Consider the following 27,496-nt stretch of genomic DNA (forward strand, 5'->3'; position numbering starts at 1 on the left):
TGTTACAGTTATTTTGTTGCAGGAAGACGAGGCCCAACAGAGAGAAAGAGCACCCAAACACTACGTTTATAAGAGGAAGGGCTTTATTCACCAGGTGGGAGCTTATGGTGTAGAAGAATTCCAAATGGCCGCGCTCCCGGACTGGCTTGGTCTTTCCCTTTTTATCGACAGTCAAAAAGTTCCACCCCACAGCTACCCTTCTCATTGGCCAGTTTGAATCAAGCGGGAGATGCTGTTCCCGCCCCCACAGAACTACAGGATTTCACAGAACTTGGAAATTTCCAAGTTCCGGGAAGTTAAGTTTACAAATTCCCAAGAGCTGAGTCACCATGGAGAGGACCCTGCAGGTGCATCCTTGTGGTCTCCTTGAGAAGACCTGTTCTCCTAGACCTCACCTTTCTCCGGTATCCTCTGTCCATTTTTGTTTCTAAGGTTTGACTTGGGCTCTGCCATAGTAAGATTATTTTAGTGCCAAGATGACCTTTCTGCCATAGGTTAGTTAGCAGTGACTGAGAGACTGGAAGGAAAGACTTTGTGGGAAAGTAAGAGTTAACTCCCTGCCTGGAATGTTGCAGGTGGGCATTGTGCCTGGAGGGAGAGAGCTGAGTCCATTCCAAGGCCAAGATTTGTACTCTGCAGGTGATCCAAAATGCTTCTCATTTTAATGGAATGTAGAACTGCTTTTGCCAAAGAATGCCTAGATGGGATTTCTAAGGCAGCGTAAGGTTGCAAGAAGAGCTCTGGACCAAGAATAAGACCAGAACCCTGCCACTACCTTTTCATGTGATTGTGAGCAAGTCACAGCTTAGACCTCAGCTACCTATTTTGGGATCTTAGAAACAAAACTTCACCTTGTCTTTGCACAGATGTCACTTGCCAGCCTTCATGACACTCTCACTATTCCTCATCTCTGGTCCTCACACCAACCTGGCAAGGTAGGTGGGACATAGGCACGGAAAAGGGTCCTTCCCATTTTCCAGGCAAGGACACTAAGATTCGAATGCTTTAAATGACTTGCCCAAATTCACAGATGGAAAGTGATACTGGGATTGAACTCAGGATCCTTAGTCCAGCTTGTTTTGGGGTACCCTTCTGAATAGAATGGCATCTGTGGAACTGCACAGGGGACCCACTGTAGCGTTGTCATGAAGGTAGTGGATCCAGCCTAGCAGAGAGGATGACACTATCAGATCTCCCAAGGCTTTGGAGAGAAATGGTAGTCTAAGTGGACTCCCATAAACTGAAGGAGGTTGGTCTCCAGCTATTCAAATTAAAATGTTTTCTCATGCTGTTGATTCAATTCAGAAAACGTTTATTGAGGCTTTATCACATACCAGGCTCTCTACTGGGGGGCAGAATAAGTAAGCAGAAGTGTAATGAAAGGTACACGGTATGTTTTATATTTGAAATGTAAACAGAAGGCTTTGGGTTTACAAAGGTACAATTAAGTCGTGGTGAAGAGATGAAGGCAAATACAGCTGAGCCCTGAAGGATAAAGCAGGATTTGAACATTAGGAGACAAGAGGAAAGTGATCTCTGCCCTGCTCTGTCTTCTTGGCCCCTGTGCACAATGACCACTGCGACCCCCGACACAGCCAGTGACAGTCTATTCACTGTAGGATCTGCCAGACCCAACCCTGATGGATCCTCTATCACCGCTCGTCAAACTCCATGCTGTCCCCGAGGCATGTGCTACAAAGCAAGAGAAACTCTGCCTGGCAGCTCTTAGAGCAGTGTACAATAGGAAGGGAGACTCACGGGGCCCTGGGCAGAGAAATGGGCAGGTTGGAAGGAGGTGCTTTTCTTAGTGATTGTGCCTGCTTCTCCTAAGGGGCTGAGTGGCAGTAGCTGTTGCTTTGCATGTGTGATTTTAGACTGAGAGTGTTTTGTGTCTTTATTTTAAAACTGGTTTCTCAGTCTCCTATGCAGTTTTCTGTCAGCTCGTTGCCATGGAGAAGTGGGTTGGGGCTGGAAGGTCTGCGTCTCTCTGTCAGCATTTCTAGACCCACCAGCTGCTTCCTGCCCCTTCTACAGATGGAGAGGGGCAGGACCTCACTTGGTGGGCAGACCCCCTCTCTGCAAACATCTCAGTTGCCTTTGGGATGCTGGTTTCATTTTTTCATGCATTGACTCATCAACTCTATACTGAGTGCCTTTTGTGTGCCAGGCATTTGTGCTGTACTCGGGACTGCAGAGATGGCCATGGCCAGTGGCACACACATCTGTGTCGGACACTGCCAGCCTGTTCTGTCACAACATCCTTTTCTTGTACTGTTCCTCTACCTCGTTCTTTATAAATTTGAGGGACTAAGTTTGTTTCTCTTCCAACCCTTAACAACTGCTCATTTAGGAGCTCCCTGGAAGTTCCCTTCTAGTCCCTGGGATCTCATTCCTCCTGGTATCCCCATAGCCCACCACAGCTCCTGGGGCAAAGGAGGGATTGGATAAGGAAGTGTGTGTCTAATGAAGACCTTTATCAGACCTCCCAGAAGTTCAGTTCCTTCTTCCTTTTTTCTGAGCCTGGAGGCAGCGTGTGTGGCAGCAGGAGCCTAAGGAAAAAGGCGGGACTGTGGAACCAGATAAATCTGTACTTGAGTCAAGACTCTGCCTTTTCCTAACTGTATGATTTCAAGCAAGTGGCTTCTTCACTTGAAGCCATAGTCAAACCCAAAACTTTTCTCTAAACCTGCACCACCAGGCTACTATTAATTGAGTCTTGACAATTTAAAAAACAATGTAGGAAATATTGGTGGCTGTTTAACCCTCACCGGTGCTCTCCTGGCTACATTCATGTGGGACCCAGTTGAGGAGCCCTGGGTTTGAATCAAGAGACCTGGAACTGGGCCCTGGCTATGACCTTAATGAAGTCTCTGCCTTTAGCAAGACCTCAGTTTCCCTATCTGAAACATTCAGGAATTGGATTAAGTGATCTTGGAGGGTTTTTTTTAGCTCAGCAAATCTGAAGATTCAACTATAAAAGAAAACATCGTCTTCTAGCTGCTTCTACCAGTCTCTAGGCTGGAGACTGACCTCAGCATGACCCCTTCTGTAAGCCTCTGGAAATTGCTCTCCCAGGAGGCTCTGGGCTAGAATACTGATATTAGATGCAGAAATCTCTTTCCGATATAAGTCTCCTTTGAATGCATCCTCTCTCTTTCCACCCCCAGTCCAGTGGCTGGGCTTGGCTTCTGTCCCAGAACAGCGGAGAATTGCTGGGAGGAGATTTGGGATTATATTTTTTGCCCCTTTCACTTGTCTCCTCAGGACCTGTTGCCTTCCTGAGCCTTTGGCTAACAAGGGTTCTATTCCCAAGCCATCTGTGATCCAAAGCTCTGCTAGGCATGGTGAAGGATACAGAGAATACAGGAGTCATCGTCCCCACAGACAGTTTCACAATCCATGACATGGACAGGCAAAATAAAGTAGAGATACAGAGTTCACGGGAGGCTTGTCAAGGGAGTGCTTTGAGTTCTAGTCATAGCCCTTCTGTCCCCAGTTTCCTTTTCTGCAGAATTTTGAGGGTTGGACCAATAGTGGGAAGTTCCTTGCTGCTCTGAAACTTCCCTGTAGCTCTTTGTTGTACACTCTAGAGGAAGGAGGACTTAAGCCGAGTCTAAAAGGGTAGACTGGACTGGCCCAAGAGTAGATGAGGGTATTCCTGGTTGCAGGGACAGGGATCCCTGAGCACAGGCAGACTAAGGAGCCCAGGCTGAAGGCAGAGCAGGGTGGGATGCCTCCTGACCAGAGCAATGGGGTTGTGTGAGACACGAGGAGTGAGAGCAATGTCAGAGCAGGCAGCCCTTGCCTTCCATTTGAAGGGCATTGGTTCCCAGGGATTTGGGGCCATCCAGTGGTATCTATAGGACGGAGAAGCAAACAAGGCAGGTTAAACCCGGGGCTCCCTCCCTAAATGGGGGAAAGACTTCTACCCAGGAGGTGCTAGGGTCAAAGCAAGGAGAATCTCCCCACCCCACAACATCCTTCCTTCTCATGCCAGCAGCCTTCTAGATTGGTAGGACCAGGACAGAGTGTGGGAGTCTTCCTGAGAGTACCGCCCTTGTTTCATGGTCTGTTCTTCTTCAAATGTTTTTCTGACCTCAGGTTAACAAGAGGTATATTTTGGTTTTTTCTTTGGGATTGGATTCTAGATGCATGTACCAGGCCTGTGAATCAAAGAGTCACTTATCCTACACCTAGTTGTGACTTCCATCCTCCGAGCCTCCTGGCTAAGGCTGTCTGACTCCTCTCACCCCTTATGCCACAGCTTCACAGATGCCAGGCCTTCTTTATCCTGCCTTCTGCTTTGTCTCTGTCCTTCTGCATCCCACTGCCACTGTTCAATCTCTCTACCCTAGACTTTGCCTCTGCCTCCAGACTCCTCTCCCTGTAGACCCTGCTCCATATTCTGTCTAAAGCATTTAGGAAAGTACCTGGCATAGTACAAGTGCTCCATAAATGTTATTTGTCGTGATGACAACAGTGATGATTGTTGTTAATGCCAGATTTTGCTTCTGTAGCACAGATTTGATTCTGCTACTCTCTTGCCCAAAAGCCTCCTTAGTGGCTTCCAGTTGGCTGCCAAATAAAATCCAAAGTCTTTAGTCAGTCTTTTTGAGCATTATATTTCCTGAGCCATCTGCAATATGCCCCTTACCTATCATCACAAATTTATTTCCTTCTAGTACTTTTTCCCCTCCAAATGGAACTATCACCATTAGCTCTGTAGGCCTCTCCTTTTCATCCTTCAGCTAGGTCTTGGTTCAAACTGTTCTCCCTACTTGGAACGCCTTTCCTCCCCTGTCTCCTACTTTTTTTCTTCTTCTAGGAAGTCTTTGGTGATCCCCTAGACCTATAATACCCAACTCCTGGGCCATGGACTGATACTGGGCTGTGGTCTGTTAGGAACCAGGGCACACAGCAGGAGGTGAGCGGTGGGCAAACGAGCAAAGCTTCTTCTGTATTTACAGGCACTCCACATCACTCACATCACCACCTGAGCTCCAGATAAACTGTAGCATTGGATTCTCACAGGAGCGCAAACTGTAGCATTGGATTCTCACAGGAGCGCAAACGGTGCCATAGACTGCACATGTGTGAGGGTCTAAGTTGTGCGCTCCTTGTGAGAGTCTGAGGTGGAGATCATTCTGAAACCATACACCCTCAACCCTATTCATGGAAAAATTGTCTTCCATGAAACTGGTCCCTGGTGCCAAAAAGGATGCGGACTACTGCGCTAGACTACATATGCCTTCATGGCAGATGCCATGAATGGTTCATTTTATATTCCTTACAGCATCTACCAAGTAAAACTCAATAGATGTTTTATGGATGATTTTGTGAATGACTCGAAGGACCTGGCTCAGCCCCCTGTTTTCAAGCAAGCTAGAGTTTGAATTAGGGCAGTTGTCAAGCCTCATCCAGCCAAGCCCCAGTGCCTGTGCACTTCCCTGGAGGGATATGGAAGTTCTCTAGAGTGCAGATATTCCTTAAGCCAACTCCACATGGTCATGACCCCAGCATTCTGTATACAAACAAATTGGCTCCTCTTATAGCAAACTGGCTGGGGAGGTTAGAAACCCATGGGGTCGATATTAGCCATGGAGTTGGCTCCTGCTTGGGCCTCTATGCCTTAGATCAGCCACCCAAGGTATAGGGATCTGTATGATCCTGGGAATGTCACCATCCTGGAAGGCCTGTTTGGGGCTATGGGTCTGACAGCAGAAGTCTTATGATTATTATCAATGGACATTCAAATGTCCACAGGCTTAAGCCAGGCAGCAACCTTGCAGACAGATAAGAGGTTCAGGCCCTAAAGAGAGCCTAGGCAGAATGTCAGGGTCCTCCTCAACCAGTTAGCCTCTGACTCAGGCCTCTAGCACCCAGAAACCCTTAGTGTAGAGCACGCCAATTCTGTGGCTGTACGTTCCTGGGGGTGTTAGCAGGGAGTCTATCAAAAGGAAATGAGCTCCCTTTCTGGGTCAGGATTGATTTGGAAATAGACATGAGCTCAATTTGGAAACACCTTCTTCTGGTCTTCAATTCCCTTAAGTGGGAAGGACTGGGGAAGGCAATGGCTGACACATAGCCAGGCCCAGAGGTGAGTCCTGTCTCCCCTCCTGGTTCACAGTCTGGCTCACCAGGCCCTCGCTTCCATTTCAAAGTCAAGCCATGATCATGTCACCCTGTGGGCCACCATTTGGAAAAGCCAATCTCAGGCTGACATTCACTGCCTGTAAGGCGAGGAATTAGACTAATCAGTGGCTCTTAATTCCCCAACAAATGCAAGTGCTGTGCTAATTGCTGGGGTCCGGCTGGCAGATCCCTGGATGGCAGCATCAAACAAGAGAAGTAGTAATTTGGGGGCTGGAGTGGGGGAGGGCCTGCTTCGTTGGCTGAGCCAGTTAGAAACCATGTTACCCCCTGAGTGGGCTATAGTGCAGAGAACCAGGGCCTGGCATCTTTATTAGCCAAGGGACTAGGTGAGTTGAGTGGCTCACAAATATGTTTGCAGGAGCTAAACCCGAGCCCCAGTGCTCAGCAATTTCTTATCCTTTAATGGGTTCTGTTATTGTTGTTTGGGGGTGGGTGTTGTTTTATTTTTGGTTCATTAAGGAAGATTCCACCAGCAGGTTGGCATGGCATTGCCAGGGCAGCTCATCAGGGATAAAGCATCCTGAACCTTGGTCTGCTGTTACCATGGCAACATCACATTTCCAGACTCTCCAGGCAACCTCACTGGCATCCATCTGCTGCTGTGAAAGATTCAGCAGCAGAAGGACCACTGCCCTTTCTCATTAGAGAAAGTAGTGAAGACAGGCAACCATTCACCAGGGTCTCAAAGGAAAATGCTGTCCCACTGATGTGGGGGCTTCCCAATGAAATAGTATTTGAGTGGTTGTTAAAGCTTTCTGTCTGTTACAGTCTACTGGGGGAGAGCTGCAGGATCAGAAGAGACCTCCGGGAAGAGAAAGTAAGGGAAATGTAGGGGTGCAGCATGAACAATGGCCTGGCGGGAGGTGGTGGTAAATGAAGTATGTAGTTGGGCTGGGCCGCTGGGTTTGGTGGTAGGACCAGCATCAGTAAAGGTAAGCAGATGTTAGCTGTGCCTCTCTGAAACCTGCTGGTTTGAGCCTGTATGGTGAAAGCCTGATGGTGTTCTCACTCCACCCAGATTATGTCTGATGCCTTCCTCTCCTGAGGAATGGGAACCGATGGCCACACCTCGTACCCACTTCAGGTGGGCATCTCTCTCTTTTTCTCTTGGCTCACAGTTGTTCTTATATCTCTTGTGCCCGGCAGAGTCACTGAACCTCTATACTTCAGAAAGGAAGATGCTTGCCTAAGGCCACCTAGCAATACAGAGCCCACTGAACATAGGAGTTAAGAACGTAGGGTCTGGACACACTGACTTTGGTCTGAGTCCTGGCTCCACCACTAAATTTTCAGGTGAACCTGAGTCTCAGCTAAGCCTCAGCTTCTTCAGAGGTGAAATAGTGATCCTGAACATTCCTACCCTTCGGCTTCTTGTGTACATAAAATGAGTTAACAGAAATAATATAACATAGTTCTCAGTATATACTAAGAGCTCAAGACATGTTATTGTTTAATATTAGTTATTTTCCATAAAAACACAGATTATCATATTCTTCTTAGCTCCTCATCTTTCCTTGCATACCTAATGTACCCAAATATCACTTTATTTGGAACTGATATTAGAAGGATGTTTGTTGACTAGGTGAATGCATGAGTGATTGGAAGAAAGCACCATCACATTGAAGGGCTCCATAGCACTGGAGCAAGTCCAGGCTGAGAGTCTGTTCTGTGTAGCTCAGCCTGCACAGTGAAATGGCTTGCCCATTCAGAGCCTATCCCAACGGCCCTATGGCACAGGACTTATATTTCCCAGAGCTATGGGTTTGTTGAAAAATAGGGTAGATTCTTCCCTATGTTTGACATGATATATGATATTCATGGTAACTAGCAACTAAATGTATAATATACAGAAGTTTTCCACTTGCTAACCATAGCAGTGGAATGGAGTAATAGTCCATGATGATATGGATGAGGACAGTGGGGCTCCATAACCAGGAGGGGCTAGTCCAAAAGCACACAGCAGGAGAGCTGGCAGGGGGATTTCTCCCATCTTCTGACTGTGGCACTGGTGGTCTGTCCAGTGGATGGATGAAGGCTTTTAGGGTCTGTATTTCTTTCTTTTTTTTTTTTTTTCATTAAATCATAGCTGTGTACATTGATATGATCATGGGGCATCATACACTAGTTTCACAGAGCGTTTGACACACTTTCATCACAATCGTTGACATAGCCTTCCTGGCATTTTCTCAGTTACTGTGCCAAGACATCTACATTCCACATTTACTAAGTTTCACATACACCCTTGTAAGATGCCCAGTTACAACCTAGGATCTGTATTTCTTTATAGGATGTGACCTCCTGGAGGTAAAAAACACTGGGCTTGGAATCAAAATATCTTGATTTTGGTCATGACCCTGTCACTTACAAGTTCACAGCTCTTAAGTGAGCACTTTTTGTCTAGGTATGCTTCCTCCCGATTTCCTTGCTTGAGGTTAGAGTGGGGCTGCTGGGGCTTTGGAAAGTCTGAAATTCCAAGTGTGTGACCAGAGAGAGGAGCACTGTCTCCATAATCTCTTGAGCTCAGCAAGGCTACAGCCCCAGCAGGTCCAGATATGGAATCACAGCCTGGGTATGTTGAATAGTATAGTCCATTGTCTTAGAACATAAGAGCTGGAAGGGCCCTTGAAGGTCACTAAACGCTGGTGCTTTCAGTTTATAGGTATGGAAACTGAGTCCCTGTAAGAAGCAGTGACTCATTCAGAATGTGCTGAGGTACTGGCAGAGCCCAGCCTCAGAGCCCGGCTTTGACACCCAGCTCTATGCTGCCATGCTGCTGCCGTGAAGGCAAAGCTTTGCATTTGCCCTTACTCTGAATGCCTTATTTGAATTCATTTTACAGCATCAGATAAAGAAGGAAGAGTTTCTCAGAGAACTGTGTGTATCAGGCAGTATTTTCGACAGTGCCTGTTTTCTAAAACTTTTCTTATTAAAAAAGGCTGGGTACAGTGAATGGCTCATGCCCATAATCCCAGCACTTTGGGAGGCTGAGGCAGGGAGGATCACTTGAGCCCAGGAGTTTGAGAACAGCCTAAGCAACATAGTAAGACCTTGTCTCTATAAAAATTTTTTAAAGGTTTTCTAAAAAAAGTGATATATGATCATTGAAGCCAGTTTGAATAATAGAGATATGTTCTATTTAGAAGGTAACAAATTGAGGGATAATCTTATCCCTCAGAAATACACCAGTAAAGAAGGTTGCTGTCTTTTAGAAGGAGGCTTTAGACTAATGGTTCATCAAACCCTGCAACACTTTCTGGAAGTGAAATTAAGAGATTAACAATTCATAGAAGCCTCTAAGGCAGCGGTTCTCAACCTGTGGGTCGCGCGACCCCTTTGTAACAATGAAAATATACCCTACATATCAGATATTTACATTACGATTCAGCAAAATTACAGTTATGAAGTAGCAACAAAAATAATTTTATGGTTGGGGGTCACCACAACGTGAGGAACTATATTAAGGGGTCGCGGCATTAGGAAGGTTGAGAACCACTGCTAAGGACTTAATTTAGTTTTACAGACTGTGAATAGTTAGATATACTACTGGAAGTAGTAATAATAATAGTTGTTGGCATTTATAGAGTCTCTTCCAGGTAACAAACTAATTTTTCATAGATGTACCCATTTGATCATTAGAAGAACCCTGTAAAGTAGGGAAAACAAATATTATTTTTCCATTTTGCAAATGAGAAATTTGAGCCCACAAGAGATTAAGTAACAATAGAGCTACTAGCTTGATGTGGCGGCCCACACCTGTATTCCCAGTGACTCGGGAAGTTGAAGCAAGAGGATTGCTTGACGACAGGAGTTTGAGACCAGCTTGAGCGAAATAGCAAGACCCCTATCTCTAAAAAAAGAAAAACTATTGGGGTGTGGTGGCACTGATGGGTTATGTTCCAAGACAATGGAGTGTACTTTTCAACATGCCCAGGCTACTCAAGAGACTGTGGTGGGAGAAGGCTTGAGTCCAGGAGTTCAAGGCTGCAGTGAGCTATGTTCACACCCTGTACTCTAGCTTCGACAGTGCTGGTTTTCTAAAACTTTGGGAGGCTGAGGCAGGTAGGCTGAGGCAGGCAGAAACTGTTGAACACTGTCTCTAAAAAAAATGAAATCGAACAGCTACTAATTTCAAACAAATACTTGGCTTTAAAAAAAGTAGAAAGACCTAATAAATATCTGTGAGTGAATGAATGAATATGTGAATGCTGACTCCTTCTAGGAAGCCTCAGGAAATCATCTGGTCCAGTGGTTTTCAAACTCTGCTCTGGGAAGCTATGAGATTCCATGGAGCCAGTTGGGAGTATGAGAGGCTCAGTGGTTGGGGCTCTGAGCTCCTCATCCTGCACCAACCAGAGCAGCTTTGGTGTTGCCTGTTTTATGCACTGGGAGATCGAAAAACATTTAGCTAGACAAACTCCTACAGCAGTGGTTCCCAAACTCTGGTATGTGTCAGAAGCTCCCATGGAGATTCTGATAGTTGGTCTGAGATAGGCATCAGAACTCTAAAAAATAGTGGCCTACTTCTTAGAATTGGGGAAGGTCAGACCTCCGGAGAGCATAGGCCCCACTAGGAGCCGAATCCTTGTATACTTCATCCACTGCCCTTCCCTCTGTACCACAACTGCAACTGAGCCAGAAAACATATGACACAAGAGGATAACAGCAGTTTCCACAGAAATGCTTAGTGGCTTGTGTCTGTCAGGACACCTAAGACAAACACTAATCTGTACCCTCAGCTATAACTTGCTTAAAATGTTATCTACTTGTTTCACAACACAACGTGTTGCACACGCACACATACACACACACACACACACAGCAAAGAGACCAGTGTGGTTGGAAGGGAGTGGCCAAAGATTAGCAGGAGAGCAGTGGGCTTAGAGAGGCAGGTGTGTTGGATCTTACAGGCTAAGGTCCAGACTTTGGATATTCTTCTGAGCTAGGATGCCAATGAAGGATTTGCACTCTGGGACATATATACCTGGTTTCAGCCTTACAGCCTCCAGCCCCTTTGTCTGGGAGGGAATCTGTCTCTTAGGGCTAAGCCCACAGAAGGCTGAGTAGTCCCAGCTGGGGACATGTACAGTCACGTAGGCAGGGAGCCCATCAAGACTCACTAGGCCTCCCAACCTTCATTAGTGGGTTTCTTCTCAGAGCCAGACTTAAGAGCCTCTCAGGACTGCCTGGCCAATGGTCCTCATTTCTGAATGGCCTCACACTCTGGGAATTAGAAGGTGTCCCATAGGCAGTATGACAGCCGATCTGCAGCATTTCCCATGCAAATACTGCCCCCTCTGGGGATGCCCCTTCTGCTGACACCCCGCCCCAGGAGAGGAGAACTGTGCCTGTGTAGACAGCTTCATAGTCCTGGCCGCTCCAGGGTTCCAGAAGAATGCCACTTCCATTGGGACCAGTAGAAGAACTTGGGTGGGTGGTTATAATTATCCGAAATGGTAATTTTCCTTTCCAACAGTTATATGTTTTTATGAAGTAGGGACAGTCACAAAGGAAATTTATAGTTAGGCTTGGTGCCTGTAGCACAGTGGTTACGGTGCCAGCCACATACACCGAGGGTGGCAGGTTCAAACCCGGCCTGGGCCAGCTAAAAAACTGCAACAAGAAAATAGCCCGGCATTGTGGCAGGCACCTGTAGTCCCAGCTACTTGGGAAGCGGAGGCAAGAGAATTGCTTAAGCCCAAGGGTTTGAGGTTGCTGTAAGCTCAGCACTCTACCGAGGGCGACATAATGAGACTTTGTCTCCAAAAAAAAAAGGAAATTTATATTTACTGGCTTGTGTAGTATGTATGCATCCCAGTCATGGACTTCATTCAAAAACAGGAGCTGTAATTTAGAATGATAAAGGCACAAAATTAGGCCGTGTCAAACCACGAGCACTACGTTACCTCTCGGGCTGCCCGCGGCTCACCTGCTACTCGACATTCACGTGGTTTCCTGGTTCTCTTAGGCTCACAGAGGTCTGTAGTTGGGGAATATATTCATTTATTCATGTTCAGTAGGTATTTCCATCTTTAAATGTCCAAAACAGAACTGTTGATTTTCTCCCTCAAGCCTCTTTCTCCCCCTGGCCTCCTCAGTTTCATAAATAGCACTACTGTCCACCCATTGCTCGAAGAATCAGTCCTGATTCCATCTCTCTCTCTCTCTCTCTCTGTGTGTGTGTGTGTGTGTGTGTGTGTGTGTGTGTGTGTGTGTGTGTGTGTGTGTGTGTGTGTGTGTGTGTATAAAATCCATCAGCAGGTCTTAGAAACCTTACCTCCAAAACGGATTGTAAATCTGTCCAGTCCTGTGTCCCCACTGCTACTAGCCTACTTGGAGCTACCTGCTTATCCTGCCTGGTCCTCTGCAATGCAGTAGCCTCCTACATCAGCTCCCTCCATTTGCCCCCTATAATCCAGCCTTCTGAGAGCAGCCTTTTCAAATGTAAATCAGCATCTAACATTCCCTGCTTAAACCCTCCAGTGGCTTCTCAGCCTACTCAAATAAACTAACTCCTCCCCAGGGATCCCAGGCCCTCTCTCTGAAGGCCTGCCTCTCCCCTGGCCCACTTGCCCCAGACACGCCATGATCGCCCTCCTTGCTGTACCTGGAACTGGCAAAATTCCTTCCTTCCTCCTTCTGGCCTTTGTGCTCGTCATTTCTTCTGCATGGCAAGTTCTTTCCCCAATGTGTGTTTTGCTGCCGCTTCTTGTCTTGCAGGTCACAGCTCAGAGGCCACCTTTTGGGGAAGGACTTGCTGACCACCTGTCCTGCTGAGTCATATCCGTCTATCTTGTTTTCTCTCTGACTGTTATTACTAGTTGGATTCTGCTGATTTGTCTGTCTACTTGATTGCTGTTTCTCCCCTTAGCACATAAGCCCCTTGAGGACAGGGCTTTGTGTCTTGTTCACTCCTGTATTCCCCGTGGCTGGAATCATACTTGAGTGTTACGAGCACTCTGTAACTGTTCATCCACTTATTTATTCTTCAGGTCTGGTAGGTGAAAAGATAAGTAAAAGAAACACAGAAGATTTGGGGGCAGCAGCAAAACTGTTCAGTACAAAACTATTAAGTACAGTGTTGGGGGAATTAATGTCATTATACATTTGTCAAAACCCACAGAATGTGCAGGACCAAGAGTGATCCCTAATGTCAGCTGTGCACTTTGAGCGCTATTGATGTGTCAGTGTACAGGTTCATCAGCTGTAACCAATGTGGGACTCTGGTGCAGACGCTGATGGTGGGGAGTCTGTGTGTGTAGAGGCACAGGGTATATGGGTAACTGTCTATACATTCTGCTTAATTTTGCTGTGAACCTAAAATTTCTCTAAAACATAGCTTGTTTAAAAGGAAGAGTATGTTAATGTAAATTAAAAGTATTGATCTATTCGTTTTTTCCTAATTTGTACTGTAACAATATTTTTATTGGCATGAAATTCAATAAAATTGTGCTGTTTGGGGAAAAGTGGGGGACCTGGCATGGTGGCTAATGCCTGTAATCCTAACACTCCGGGAGGCTGAAGAGGGAGGATTCCTTGGAGGCCAGGAGTTTGAGACCAGCCTGAGCAAGAGCAAGACACCTCCTGCCCCCCAGTAAAAAAAAAATAGAAAAATCAGCTAGTTGTGGTGGCATGTGCCTGTAGTCTCAGCTACTAGGGAGGCTGAGGCAGGAGGATCATTTGAGACCAGGAGTTTGAGGTTGCAACAAGCTGTGATGATGTCACTGCAGTCTATTCAGGTTGACTCAGTGAGAGTCTGTCTTTGAAAAAAAAAAAAAAAAAAGATAAGCGGATTTTCTTCCCAAGGAGGTTTGGTCCCTCTGGTGGATCAGCCGCTGCGTGGTCTTTCTGGGCTTACCTTGCCAGGGTGCTCGTCTCCCTGCACTGTCACTGTGGCTGGGCGGTCAGCTCCCTAACTAGTAGTCATGCTCTGTGGGAGCCAGTTGATGTGTATGGAATGAATTGAAATGAACTGGGCACAGCACCAGACACAGAGCAGGTATTCAGGAAGTATTTATTCAATGATGGGAAACCCTAGGGAGAATTCTCTCTCAGGTTTGTGCCATCTGTTCCCTTGGGAACTCTCGTTTCCTTAATCTTCTTCCTGCAGGAGGATTCTTTTAGACCTGCCTCTGGGTTCCCGAAGAGACCTTCTCACCCCCACCCTCACTATTGCTCTAATTCCCTAGCCTCCTCTCTTGCACACTGCTGATTCCCAGACATGCTTGCAAAGAACCATGCAGGGAGGCTCCTCGGGGGAGGAACCAGGCTCCAGCAACAGCAGTGTTCCAGCTGCTTCTGGGCCCAGAGATGCATCGGTGCCCCCGCCTCTCTGCTGGTGCCCCTCAAGAACATTGGGTATATTTAATATGGTGATATTTAATGGAAACAGTTAGGAGATTTCAGCCAGATCTAAACCACCTGCATACAGGCCAGGCCAGGGAGACATGTAGAGCAGTCATGCACACAGTTTAGGAGTACACATGGGCCATGAGTTCAGCAAGAATCAGCAGACTTGAACTCCAAGGCAGCTAATGTGGTCTCAGGCTAAACTAATATAGGTAGAGCCTTTAGAGCTATGATGTGTGCATCTTGGTGGGCTCATCATCTCTGTAGTCCTCAGCCAGTAGAGGAGCCTCCCAAGAGGAGGGAGCCCTGGATGGTAATGGGGACAGGCCACCAGGTCATACAGAGGGAGGATGTATCATCTGGAGGGAAGACATCTGAGCGGACAGAAGTGCTATTAGCAAACGCTGACGGGATTCAAATCCGAAGGTGTTGTGTGTGCATGCCCTTTCTGCCCCCTCTGCCAGAACCAGGCTCCTTTTGGCAGGCGACAGGTCCCACCGGACCTGCTGGTCCACAGTCTGCCCTTGTACCGCATCACAGGGTGTGTCTGACGTCCTCAGCCTGTTTCTTTATCCATAGAGTGTGATTAAAATACTTTTTCCTGGGCTGCTGTGTTAAGTAAGATGGGTCATATCAGAGCCCACAGCATAGTGTGTGATCATAGTAGGCCCTTAAGAGGGTTAGTTTCCTTTTCTGTCCCCTCTCCCAGGGTTGCTGTTAAGCCCAGAAAGCCAATAGTTCTAACAGAGAACACAGAATTCAGAAAGACAGTCTGTGGGGAGGATTTCAGTTGTTTATAAAACAGGCCAACACGTTTCCACCTTGTAAGTTCTAAATCCGTCATCCCTAGCTCCCTAGATCTAAGAATAGTCGTGCACTGGAGCCAACGTGCCGTAGCACACTCTCTCCGCAGGTGACTGAGGAAGTGTGTCCACACCAGCCACAGCAGCCTCCTACTCTGGGGAAGGGGCGGGGAGGGCTGGCCTCTGCCTCTCCAGCTTTTCTCTTCCATACAGTGTTGTTCCAAATACTGCCTCGGTGGGCTGCTGTCACACGAGGAGCCTGCAGTGATGCAGAGGGGGTGGTGGAGCGCAGTGGGTGGAGACCTCTGGCATGGTATTGCTCCACTGGCGGCCTCTTTCCTCCCAGGTGAAGGGAAAGGGATTGAATAAGAACTGAACAACCTTTTGAGTAACGGGCCCCTAAAAGAGGTTCCAGACTGGTCCACAGCCTTGCAGCTTTAAACCCTTCAATACATTTTTTGCTTATCCCCTGAGCCAGGGCCATTTCTCTGTCTGGTCTGAAGGCCAGCCTGAGGAGTGTGTACCCCTCTGCTCTGCTCTTCAGTCTCCATCTTCTTCTTTCTCTTTCATACCTACCCTTAGCACATACAAGTTCTTCCAGATCCCTAGAACTTTTGGGTTGTCTCAGCCCAGCCTTGCTCACTGTAGCTTCTCACCAGCAGGGGCTGAGCTCCTGCAGCAGGACACCAGGCGTGTTCTAGAGCAGCCTTCCAGTCACTGCAGCATCCCTCCTGATGGTGAGTGGAAATCGGGCATTCCGTGGCTTCTTCTGCCCACATCCATGAGTTCTCTTTTGGTCATCTGAGGTGCTCACTTCGGTGGCACATGCACTAAAATTGGTTCACTAAGAAAGAACAAGCAGCTCCATTCTCTCACTGGCCATTCATTCTTCTGTCTGTTCATTCATACAGCAGTACTCACTGAGCACTGATGTTTGCCAAGCACTGATCCAGGTGCTGGGATAGAGCAGCAAACAGAGTCCCTGCTCTCAAGGAGCTTGTGTTTTGGGTAAGAGAAATAGACAATAAAATAATAAACTATAAAAAATAAATGAAGAAAAATAAAACAGGTGGGGAGACAGAGACGGGGGCATAGATTGCTATTTCATACAAACAGAGTCGTCAGGGAAGGCCTCTCAGATAAGGCGATACTTTAACAAATATCTGAGCAACATGAAAAAGTGAGCCTATGGGTGTCAGAGGAATAGCAAACTGCAGCAATAGCGGTGCAAAGGTTCTGACGCCAATACTCTGAAGGACAGTGAGAAAGTCAGTGTCACTGTGGTAACGTCAGCAGGGTGGAACGTGGTAGAACATGGCATCAGAGAAGGAGCTGGGGACCTATTCTGAGTAAGGGGAGAAGCCATTGGAAGGTTCTGAACAGAGCAGTGCTATGGTAGTTTTTACAGGATCCCTCAAGCCGCTTTGGGGAGAACAGACCACAGGAGGCAGCAGAGAGATCAGCTGGGAAGCCTCAGACAGGCAATGAGGCTGGTGAGAAGTGGCCCGATTCTAGCTGGTTTTGGAGCATTACCTTCCTAAATCCCTTTTTCCACAGGCCCTCACCTTCTCTTGTCTGGTGGACAGCCAGAGCCTCCTGGCCTGCTGCCCTCACCTCCCTCTACTCTCACTCCGTTCTCAGTGTGGCTGTGGATCCTGTTCTAGAGGGGACGCTCAGCAAGCCTGCTGCCACATGTAGCCTTCTTTGAAGCAATATGGGCCACAGACCCAGAACATCTCCAGAGTAATTCTGCAGGCCATTCCTGACTAGAAGAGCTGCTTTCTGCTGTTTATCTTCTGCCTCAAAAGTATCATTGGCCTGGGGAGTGATGGATGGACAAAGTCTTGAAAGGGCCTGTCTTAGTCCATTTTCTGCTGCTATAGCAGAATATCACAGACTGGGTCATTTATAAAGAAAAGAGATTTATTTGGCTCATGATTCTGGAAGTTGGGAAATCCCAAGTCGAGGGGCTACATCTGGTGGGGACCCTCTCGCTGTGTTATAACATGGTCAAAGGATAAGCAAGCAGGCAAGACAGAAAAACAGGGACTGAACTCCCATGAAAACTAACCCACTCCTGCATAACTAACCCACTCCTGCAAAAAATGGCATTAATGCATTCATGAGGGTAGAGCCTTCATGACCTAATTATTTCTTAAAGGTCCCACCTCTCAACATTGCTGCATTGGGGATTAAATCTCTAACACATGTATTTTGGGGGACATATTCAAACCATAGCAGGGCTCAACACTGACAGTGTCTCTTCTCTCAGCTAAGCCCAACAGGACCACTGTCTTCACAGCCATACTCATAGCTATTCTCTGCAGGAGCTGCCCTTTTCCTGAGTCAGTGTGACCAGACACAAAGGCATACAGCTGTCTGTTCTTGATGCCTATGGTCAGGAGGCTGTTCAGGCCACAGGAAATAAAAGACAGGCAGCCAGGCACAGGGATAGGGTGGATGGCACCTGCTCTCAGTGGTATACATGGGTGGGCCTCTTCCCTGCAGACAGCACAGGGGATTGGGGAAGATCATGGGCTAGGGAAGGCTCAGATGCGCTCACTTCTACTTGGTAGCTATATCCCAAGTGCCTGTCCTGTGCATCCGAGGCCTAATCAATGAGCCAGCAGTTACAAATAGAAATACCTTTATGCTTAGAGAGGTCTGGGTCCCACTGGGGCTCTGAGGAAGTGAAACTAATAGCCTTCCAACAGCCCAGCGGGACCCAGCCTCACACCCAGACACAAGTCACTTCTGCAACAAAATAAACCATTGGGATCAATGCAGGTAGCACACAGTGGACAAATTTCAATGGGTACAGTTTCTTCTTCTTTTTTTTGAGATAGGGTCTGGTTCTTTTGTCCCAGCTAGAGTGCAGTGGCGTCATCGTAGCTCACTGTAACCTCAAACTCCTAAGCTCAAGTGATCCTCCTGCCTCAGCCTTCCGAGTAGTTAAAGGTGCACTACAGGTGTGCACCATCATGCCTGGCCTTCATTAGTACCCTCTATTTAAAGCTGGTGAACTCTTATCTTTTAAAACCCAGTTAAGAATTAACCTATGGAATTTTCAGTGACCTTCTGCCCCCCAAAGAGCATATCATCCTTTCTTCTATGCTATCTCTGTCTCTTAGAAACACTTTTAAATCACTTAGACCTGTGTTATTGCTTTTTAAAATATTTGAACAGCACATAACGAAGAAAATGAGTCTCCCTTCCCCCCATTTCTCCCTCTCTTCCTCAAAGACTGTTCTCAGTTTAGGATGTATTCTTTAGGGTCTGTATATGCAAAAATGCATTGGGACTTTACATAACTTTGTTTTAAAACGTTTTCATATGTAGGATCAAACTCTGGATGTTTGGGGGATTCTCCCAGTCTTTTGCAGTTACAAGTAGTGCTACCGTAAACACTGTTGTCCATACCTCCTCGTGTAACATGCCGCCAGCTCCCAGAGTCACCTTCTCCCATGGCTGTCTTCCCCAGTGGACTGGGGGCCTTGAGCTCACAGAAAGAACTTTCTCCTTCTCTGATTCTTGTGTGCAGCACGGGGCCTAAGCCAGAAAAGGCACCCACGTGATGGAATAAAGGGACTCAGTTTGGACAAGAGCATGACAACGTGAATGGTCTGGGTGGATTCAGGGAACAGACAACATGCCTGTGGGGCTGGTACAGTGAGTGGGAAAGACATTGATGAGGCCAAGAGGGATAGACCACAGAGGCCCTGGGAGCCAGAGAAGGGGCCTAGACTTGGTCTGAGGTTGGGGGGAAGGCAGGAAATATTCTGCGGGAGGACCTAGAACAGGCTGTGTGGTTTTTTTTTTCTTTTCTAGATTGCCGTGGCGTCATAGCTCACAGCAACTTCAAACTCCTGGGCTTAAGCAACTCTCTTGCCTCAGCCTCCCTAGCAGCTGGGACCGCAGGCACCCGCCACAACGCCTGGATATTTTCTTTTGTTGCAGTTGTCATGGTTGTTCTAGCAGGCCTGGGCCAGGTTCAAACCCACAAGCCTGGATGTATGTGGCCAGCACCCTCCCACTGAGCTATGGGCACCACCCAGGCTGTGTTTTTATCTGATCCGTCCATCCCCCAGGTCAGTGGCCTCAGAGTAAAGCGTAAAGTAGCTGTTGCAGTTGTCCAGACAGGAGAGGTGAGGACCTGACCCTCTTTTTCTATGCTGAAGTTACTATCTACACCCAAAGCACTTTAGGAGACCTGAATTCTGGCTTCCTCATTCACCATTCCGTGTTCACTGTAGGAGACCATCGAACCAATTTCTGCCAGAAGGATGGAATCCTTGTGAGCCTGGGTGTCTGGACATCCAGAAACGTTTCCCAAACTGGCCCTGCTCCAAGGCCAGCTCCATCCACCCTGAAATGTACCAGCTTCCTGAATCCAGAATGTTCCTCTCTGTGAGGAGAATCCAACAGAACGTTCCTCTCTGCTCAAACCTCACCGTCCTCTCTCTCGGCTTGGTATTATAGAAGAGCAGCAACACCAGTGTAGGTCGAGGCTCTGTGAGCTCTGGGACAGGAGGAGATACTATGACCCCGCAGCTGTCTAACCTTCACACCATCTCTCTCTCCTCTTCCCACCGCCCTGCAGCCCCAGCTCACAGGCCCAGTGAGATTCCTATTCCTCTGCATGGGGTCTTTCTCTTGCCAGCTGCAGCTCTGGCCTTCCATCACTGATCTTGTCCCCACACAGGTGGCCCGTTACTGTGTGCCATTCCTTAATTACCTAGAAAGCAGTGTTTTTGCGGGAGAGAACAGTCTAACAATGGAAGAGGGCCTGGGCCCAGACTGTCTGGGGTTGGAATCCAGCTCCACTTCTTACTGGCTGTGTTACTTTACACAGTTCACATCACCTCTCTGCAAAATGGGGATAATATTAGATTGTACCTTAAAGGTTTCTTGTAAGGATTCAATGAATTAGCATTAGGAAAGTGTTCATCACAGGGCCTGGTATACACCAAGTATTCAGTGATTTCTGTTACCACTTTTTACATGGTTTGGAACTAGTGAAGGAGCCTGAGATTTGGGAGTTCTGGCCTGGATTCTAGTCCTGACTAGAATGGCTGTGTGACCATAGGCAAGTTATTTTGCCTCTCTGAGCCTAGTTACCTTATCTGTAAAAGGGAGGTAATAACTCCTCAGAGGGTTGCCAGGGAAATTAGGGTGACATTTGTATGAAACTGAGAAGCACTATTTCCATGTTGTAGTCCTTGTCCTTATGGTCAGAGATGGTGGCTCCAGTTCCAGCCATCACATCCACATTCCCAGTGACAGGAGGGAAGAGGAATGAAGAAGGCAGCAGAGGGGTGTATCTATCTGGTCTTTTAAGGAAAGAGCCCATAAAAGCTATTACAGAACATTTTAGTTTGGTCACACCCAGGTGCAAGAAAGGTTGGGAGATACATCTTTATTCTGTGGTTCAAGAGACAACCAGGAGGCCCTGCACACATGCTCAGGTGATTCTCCCTGCTTGGCAAGGCCCTCCAGCAGAAATACTGTCCCCTACCTAGCATTGGGCTGCAGTCCCAGCACCATAAGGCCCTATGAAGACCCAAGTTGCCAAGAAGCTCAAGCAGGTGCCACAAGGCCTGAACAGATTTGGGTATTATGTCCAGCTTGTGCCAGGGACCCTGCCAGTCTTGAGATTCTGCTGCCTGCAGGTCTGTTAGGCTGATGCAAGTGTGGTGGGCTGCAAGCTCCCTCACTCTTCACAGCCTAGACTGAGCCCTGTGAGCAGGGGCCCTAAACTCCAGGGGGCAAGGGAATCCCTCTGTAAATATGGGGCTCTCCACCCAAGTTTCAGCTAGGTGCCCCTCGACCACTAAATCTTTATCAACCAGGTGGGATTTCAGTGTCTTCAAGGACCTGGCAAGTGCTAGGCACACTACAGAGAACCCTTTAAAAACCAGAAATTAGGGTGGTGCCTTGTGGCTCAGTGGGCAGGGCGCCGGCCCCGTATACTGAGGGTGGCGGGTTCAAACCTGGCCCTGGCCAAACTGCAACAAAAAAATTGCCGGGTGTTGTGGCATGCGCCTGTGGTCCCAGCTACTCAGGAGGCTGAGGGAAGAGAATCGCCTAAGCCCAGGAGTTGGAGGTTGCTGTGAGCTGTGTGATGCCACGGCACTGTACCATGGGCGATAAAGTGAAAACTCTGTCTCTACAAAAAAAAATAAAAAAAAAATAAATAAATAAACCAGAAATCATCCTCTAACTTACCCGTTTTGCAAACTGGATGTTCCATGTTCCAGTTAGCTTAGGGAGGCCACTGTTCCTCCCTCCTCTCACCTGTTGTCTACATGAGAACACCCCACACGGTAGGATCTTGCCGAGTCCAGAGTCCTGGGGCCATGTTGTCTTTATTGTGCCCTGAAAAGGTGGTCCTAAGTGAGGCTGGGGCAGGGGTGAAACCTATTCAAAAACGCTGGAGAGCTCCTTCTGAAAGATGTACTGCTGTGGGTCCTTCTGCTAAGGGGATCACCAATCCTTTGCTTTCAGAGTTCCTACATGAGGCTTGTGTAAAGTGTTTGGAAACCCCAAACTTCTTGCCATTCTACCCTGGGCCTTCCTGTGCTGCTGCCTCTGCCTGTCCTCTGTGCCTTTTGCCACGGGTGTGGCCTTCCTTTGCCTTTTCCTCCTTCCCCCTTGGGCTGCTTCCCATGTGGGTTTGAGCCGTCACCGTGTGTCCGGCACTGTACTGGGGCATTAATCCTCCTCCTGGCAATGTGTGAAGTAGGTGGGGACATCAGTACCATTATCACACAGTTGTGTGGTAAGATGAGACCCAGGACAGCATAGTGTAATCCATAGCAAATAGTATAATATATTATGTATGTACCATGGGTCAGCAAACTATGACCAAATCTGACATGTGGCATGTTTTTGTATGACACTGCAAGCTAAGAATGATTTTTAAAGGGTTGTAAAAAAGAATAGTAGGAGACAGAGACCTAATGTGACCCTTAAGCCTAAAATATTTCTGACTTTTAGAGAATAGGCTTGGCAAGCCTGGTATACATATACAATATGCAGACTTTAGTTTAGATTCTGGAGCTGTCACCACTGCCTGGGTTCTAAAGCCTCAATTGTATCAGCTACAAAATGAGAATAATCTGTAAAATATGCCTGCCTTACCTGGTTGTTAGAAATAAATGAGATAAAGCAGAGAAAGCACCTAACCCCAAGTAAGCTTTCTTTGGAAATAATGGGAAAGACATTTCTGGGCCTTTGCCAGGCTTCTCGACCCAGTGGGCATGAAAATCTTGGCTCCAGGCCTCCAGCTACCCTGGCCCTGCTCACGGCTTCCTCAGAGTGTGTTCCCTTTGGCAGGAGGAGAGGGACCTGCCAGCTGCCCATTGTGCCGCATCCTGCTGGTAGGTCAGCTCTGCCTTCCTCCCACCCCCATCCCTGCTGATGGTCAGCTGGTGCCACTCACCAGGGCCGGGCACAAAGCCCATACCAGGTGCCCATTAGGCCCGAAGGTACCAAGCCTCTTCCACCGTCCCCAATTTGTGCTTTGGATCAACCTGGCTGAAGCTCCTACTTAACTGTAGGAGATGTGGCCTGGGGTTCATCCTCTCTGCGTGCACTTCCTCATTCACAGGCCGAACGAGCAGACATCTGTGTTTCCCCAGACCCAAGCTTTTGGCCAATGATCCCTTCCTACTAAGGAAAAGGAAAGGGAAGGGTAATCCCAGGACCTAGCCAGCCTCCCTCTCTTGAAAGAGTGGTCTGTATAACAGATTTTCAGTGCATAAAGAGTAAAGATGGAAAAATTCAAATCATTGAAAAATCAGAAAGAATATTTTCCAATATAGATAAGGATAGGCTTTCAATTCTTGTAAGCCATGGAAGCAATTGTAACATAAAAGATCAAATTGTACTACTTGGAAGAAAAACTTATCAAAAGGTTTAAGAGAAAATTATAAATCAAACTGAGAACAAATGTTAATGCCAAATATGGCAGGGAAAGAATTAATATCCTTTTTTTATCAGTCTTAATTTTTATTACTCAAAAAAACCTTCATTTTCTTATTTAGCTTTCTGACTCTGTGCTTGTGCCTTCAACACTTTCACACGATTTTCTGCTCCTCAAAAAGGAAAGCACGCTTGATCCTGTCACGAACACATTTAGCACACATGGAACCACCAGAGGCCCTGCTGACATGTTTTTTTTGTTTTAGACAACCTCATAAGAACTTTAGGCCTCACAGCGTGAACCCCTCGAAGTCTGCCTGGGCACACGCCACATGCAGATTTTGGTGCTTTCCCAACCTTCTTGGTATAAAGGTAAACAATTCTGTTACCAGGGGTGCGGGACAGCCTGGTTTTGTTAGAGGCTGTATTGTAGGAAAGCCTACGACGGTATGTCAACCGCTGCACCATTTTGAGTGCCTCTAGACAGCGTCCCTGGAAAGGAGAATTAATATCCTTAAAACAAAAATCTTTAAAGCAACAAAGCTCTTAATAGGTAACAACAACAATAACAAATATTTATGTGGTACTATATGCCAGATACTCTTCTATGTATTTTATACATATTTTACTTACTCATTTAATCCTTGTAGACAACTCTATGAGAAAGGTACTACAGTTTTATTATCCTCATTTAACAGCTGAGAAAACTGAGGCATAGGGAAGCTAAGTAATTCTTAGTTCCCGAGTGCCCAGAGTGACACAGTTAATGAATGGTGAAGCGGAGATTTGAAGCAAGTCCATCTGGCTCTTGAGTCTGAGCACTTAAAGTCTTCCTTACTAACCAGGAAAAAGATACGAAACAGTTCACAAAAAAAGAAAACTATAAATATCGGAGAAACATAAGAATTATTTTTCAATTTCAGTGGTAGTCAAAAAAGTACAAAATTAAAACAATGAAACGCCATTTTTATGTTTAAATTAGGAAGAATTTTAAACATCATAATGCTAGTACATACTATCTGGAGTGAGGCAGAGACTCCCCCAGATTGCTGAAGTTAGAGTCAAGTGGCCTTTCTGTTCTGGCAGTACTCAAAACAGTGCTCAGAAGCCTCAAAAATGTCTATACCTTTTGACCAGAAATTCCCATCCTAAGAATCTAATTTAAGAAAATGATGAAAGACACAAAGACTCATGTGTAAAGATGTTCATAGTCATGCTATTCAAAATAATGAAAAATAAGAAACAACCTACATATCTGATAATGGGATACAGGTTAAGTAAATTGTTTAATCTCCGTGATGGGTAATTAGGCAGCCATTAGAAATAAATTTGTAACAAAAGACACCATAAACAAAGACTTGACAGACTTCTGGGAGAAGACACTTGCAGTGCACAGAACAACAAAGAATTATGTAAACAAAAGAACACACAAACAAAACTTACAAATCAACAAGGAAAGCCAAACAGCCAAAGATCAAAACAGGCAAAGGATGTGAATAGGCAGTTCAACTTAGAGGGCTAATAAAGCTCTACTTGGTCTCGCTAGTAGTCAAGGAAATGCAAACTAATTAAATGTATTTATCGAAATAGCAAGAGTCTAAAGGAAAAGATATAGAGAAATAAATTCATATCTATGACTGGTAGGCACATAAATGACTACAGCCATTGGAGAGCCATTTAGCCATACTTAACTAAAATTCAGCCTGTGATTCCCCTAGGAATCACATACACTTACTAGGGATTACCCTGTACAAAACCTTAGTTTGTACAAGGAGATGTATTCAAAGATGTTCATTTCATCACTGTCTATAATGGCAACCATATTAGTATTATTGTCGTATAATATTATCACCTATTATATTTTAAATTGTATAACAAACAGCAACAACGATTATTTTTAAAGAGCTGTTCATCAGGACATGAGTAAGTGACATATGATGAGTACATAATGGGATACTATTCACAGTTAAAATGAAAATAACTGAACTAGATCCATAACTATCAGCTTAGATAGATTTCAGAAACAATGCTAAGTATAAAGAGCAAGTGGCAAAAGGGCTAGATATCTCAATGACACTATTTATATAAATATTGAAAACAAACTTAAAAATATCACACTAAATGTCACATATGTAGGGACACATATATGTTGAAAATATAAAGCAAGCATGTAAGTAATGTGTACCAAATTCAAAGGAGTGGTACTTCCTGGGGAGGATTGCATAGAGGGGCAGGAATGGGATACTGGGATACTTATTGTATCTTAATGATTTTTTGAAGGGGGACGTATTGAAGCAAATATGGCAAAATGGTAACTAATGTTCTAAATCTGAGCGGGGATATGTACCTTCTGTTACAATATTTTCTGTACTTTTCTGCATATTGAGTTACTTCAAAATTTCAAACAAATTATTTTTTATTGTTGGGGATTCATTGAGGGTACAAGAAAGCAGGTTACACCGATTGCATTTGTTAGGTAAAGACCCTCTTACAGCTGTGTCTTGCCCCCAAAAGGTGTGAATGATTTACAATTCCATGGAGAATGTTTGTGTTATAATGTTAAGGGATAAAAGCAGGATAAAAATATTTTTTATGACAACCGCCGAAAAAGTGGCTGAGTTTAGACCCTAGGAAAGGGTCCAAACCAGGAAGAGGCGCTGTGATGGAGTGGAAGTGTCCTGGGCTGTCGGGGCTACCTGGGCTCGAGTGCTGGCTTAACCACTTTCTAGCTGTACGATTTAAGTTTGTTTATTCTTTTATCTGTTCAATACACACCTATTGAATACCACCACATACTAGGCACTGTGCTAGAGATATAGTAGTGAACAAAACATACACGCTCCTTCCACCCCCACAGAGCATACAGCCTGGTGAAGAGGAGACAGTAAACACATCCCCACACTGCTGTCACTACCAAGCACAAGGTCCTCATGAGGGGAAGTGCAAGGGTAGTGCTGAGAATCTACCTGGATTGTGTGGCCGGAGAACCTGGCCTCTGAGTGACACTTAAACAGGAATCAATAGGATGAGGAAATCTGGGAACTCAGTAAACTGAGGACTTTGAGAGGAAGGAAGGCCCTATAGGACATAGTTAAAGAACCAAAAGAAAGCCAGGGTTCTTGCTGTAATGAGGGAGTGGGAGAGTTGTGCAAGGAGAGGCCAGCAAAATAGGGACCAAGTCATTCAGGGCCCTTTGGGCCAAGGTAATGCTTCCTTAGGGACCGTGGAAAGTCCTTGAAGGGTTTTAAGCAGCAGGGTGATGCGTGATTACGTTTGTAATTGTCAAAGATCATCCTGATGCTCTTTGAAGCTCAGAGAGGGTGGTGAACAGCCCAGGTAGTGGCAGTGGAGAGGGAGAGATGCGGTCAAAGACTGAAGACATTTGGGGCGGCATTGTCAGCAGGCGTTGCTGATAGATTATCTGTAGAGGGTGAGGGAAGGGCCAAAGAGGAAAGCTGGGCATGGGGCAAGAAAAGCTGGAATAGGGAATGGGGAACGCTGGGGTGGCAGGCAGCGAGGCTGGAGGCAGGGAGAGCCAGCTGTGCCGGGAGATCTGCAGCTTTGTCAGCTTCGTGCCTATGGGAACTGGGGGTTTATGATGATTTCTGCACCCTCAGGGTGAGCGCCTCAGCCTACTCTCCAAACCTTTTCTACAGCCATCTTCCTCTCCTTCACAGGTGGGGCATGTTACTCTTGGGGCTGGAATGAACACGGCATGTGTGGAGATGGCACTGAAGACAACATCTGGGCCCCAAAGCCTGTGCAGTCTCTGTGGTCGTCACCAGCACTCCTTGTGGGCTGTGGGGCTGGCCACTCCCTGGCCCTCTGCCACCTGCCAGCATGCCCTGCACCGAGCCAGGATCCCAAGGTCACCTACCTTTCCCCAGATGCCACCAAGGACACTGAATCTCAGGAAGCCATGGATAAAGAGGGAAACTGGAAGGGAAGATAATCAGAAACTTCAACCCAAAGCCAATCTGACAGGTCTATAAATGGGGGACTGTAATAGAGAACTTTGAATAAAGTGTCTTTCCCACCAAAATGCTCCAGAGGATTGCTTGTCAGGTTGTGGGGTTAGCCTGAGAAGGGCTCAGATCACACCATTGGCTGGGCTGACCAGACACCAGGAATAATGGAGGCTGCCTGTCTGGTGTCTGGGGCTCAAAGAGACAAACATCCTTTCAACTCAGCAGATGGGAATGAAGGTTTAGGTCAGGGGTCCTCAAACTACGGCCCGTGGGCCACATGCGGTGGTGTGATTGTATTTGTTC

At 46.6% G+C, this 27,496-nt stretch overlaps 1 protein-coding gene across 8 annotated transcripts in view; it reads left to right on the forward strand.

The window, feature by feature from the left end:
• SERGEF (secretion regulating guanine nucleotide exchange factor) overlaps positions 1-27,267 on the forward strand; it is a 261,804-nt gene extending 234,537 nt beyond the window's left edge. For 6 of the 8 annotated variants that reach the window (XM_053561636.1, XM_053561632.1, XM_053561635.1 and 3 more), the window contains one exon: positions 26,903-27,267. In XM_053561636.1, coding sequence (XP_053417611.1) covers positions 26,903-27,177 — 275 coding nt within the window. In that variant the 3' untranslated portion in view covers positions 27,178-27,267. Of the gene's footprint in view, positions 1-23,491; positions 23,723-26,902 lie in introns of those variants that run through there. The other 2 variants (XM_053561638.1, XM_053561639.1) reach the window with 2 other exon arrangements.
• The last annotated feature ends 229 nt before the right edge of the window (positions 27,268-27,496 follow it).

This window comes from Nycticebus coucang, chromosome 14 (assembly GCF_027406575.1).
Source record: "Nycticebus coucang isolate mNycCou1 chromosome 14, mNycCou1.pri, whole genome shotgun sequence".
In the NCBI taxonomy this organism is placed as follows: domain Eukaryota; kingdom Metazoa; phylum Chordata; class Mammalia; order Primates; family Lorisidae; genus Nycticebus; species Nycticebus coucang.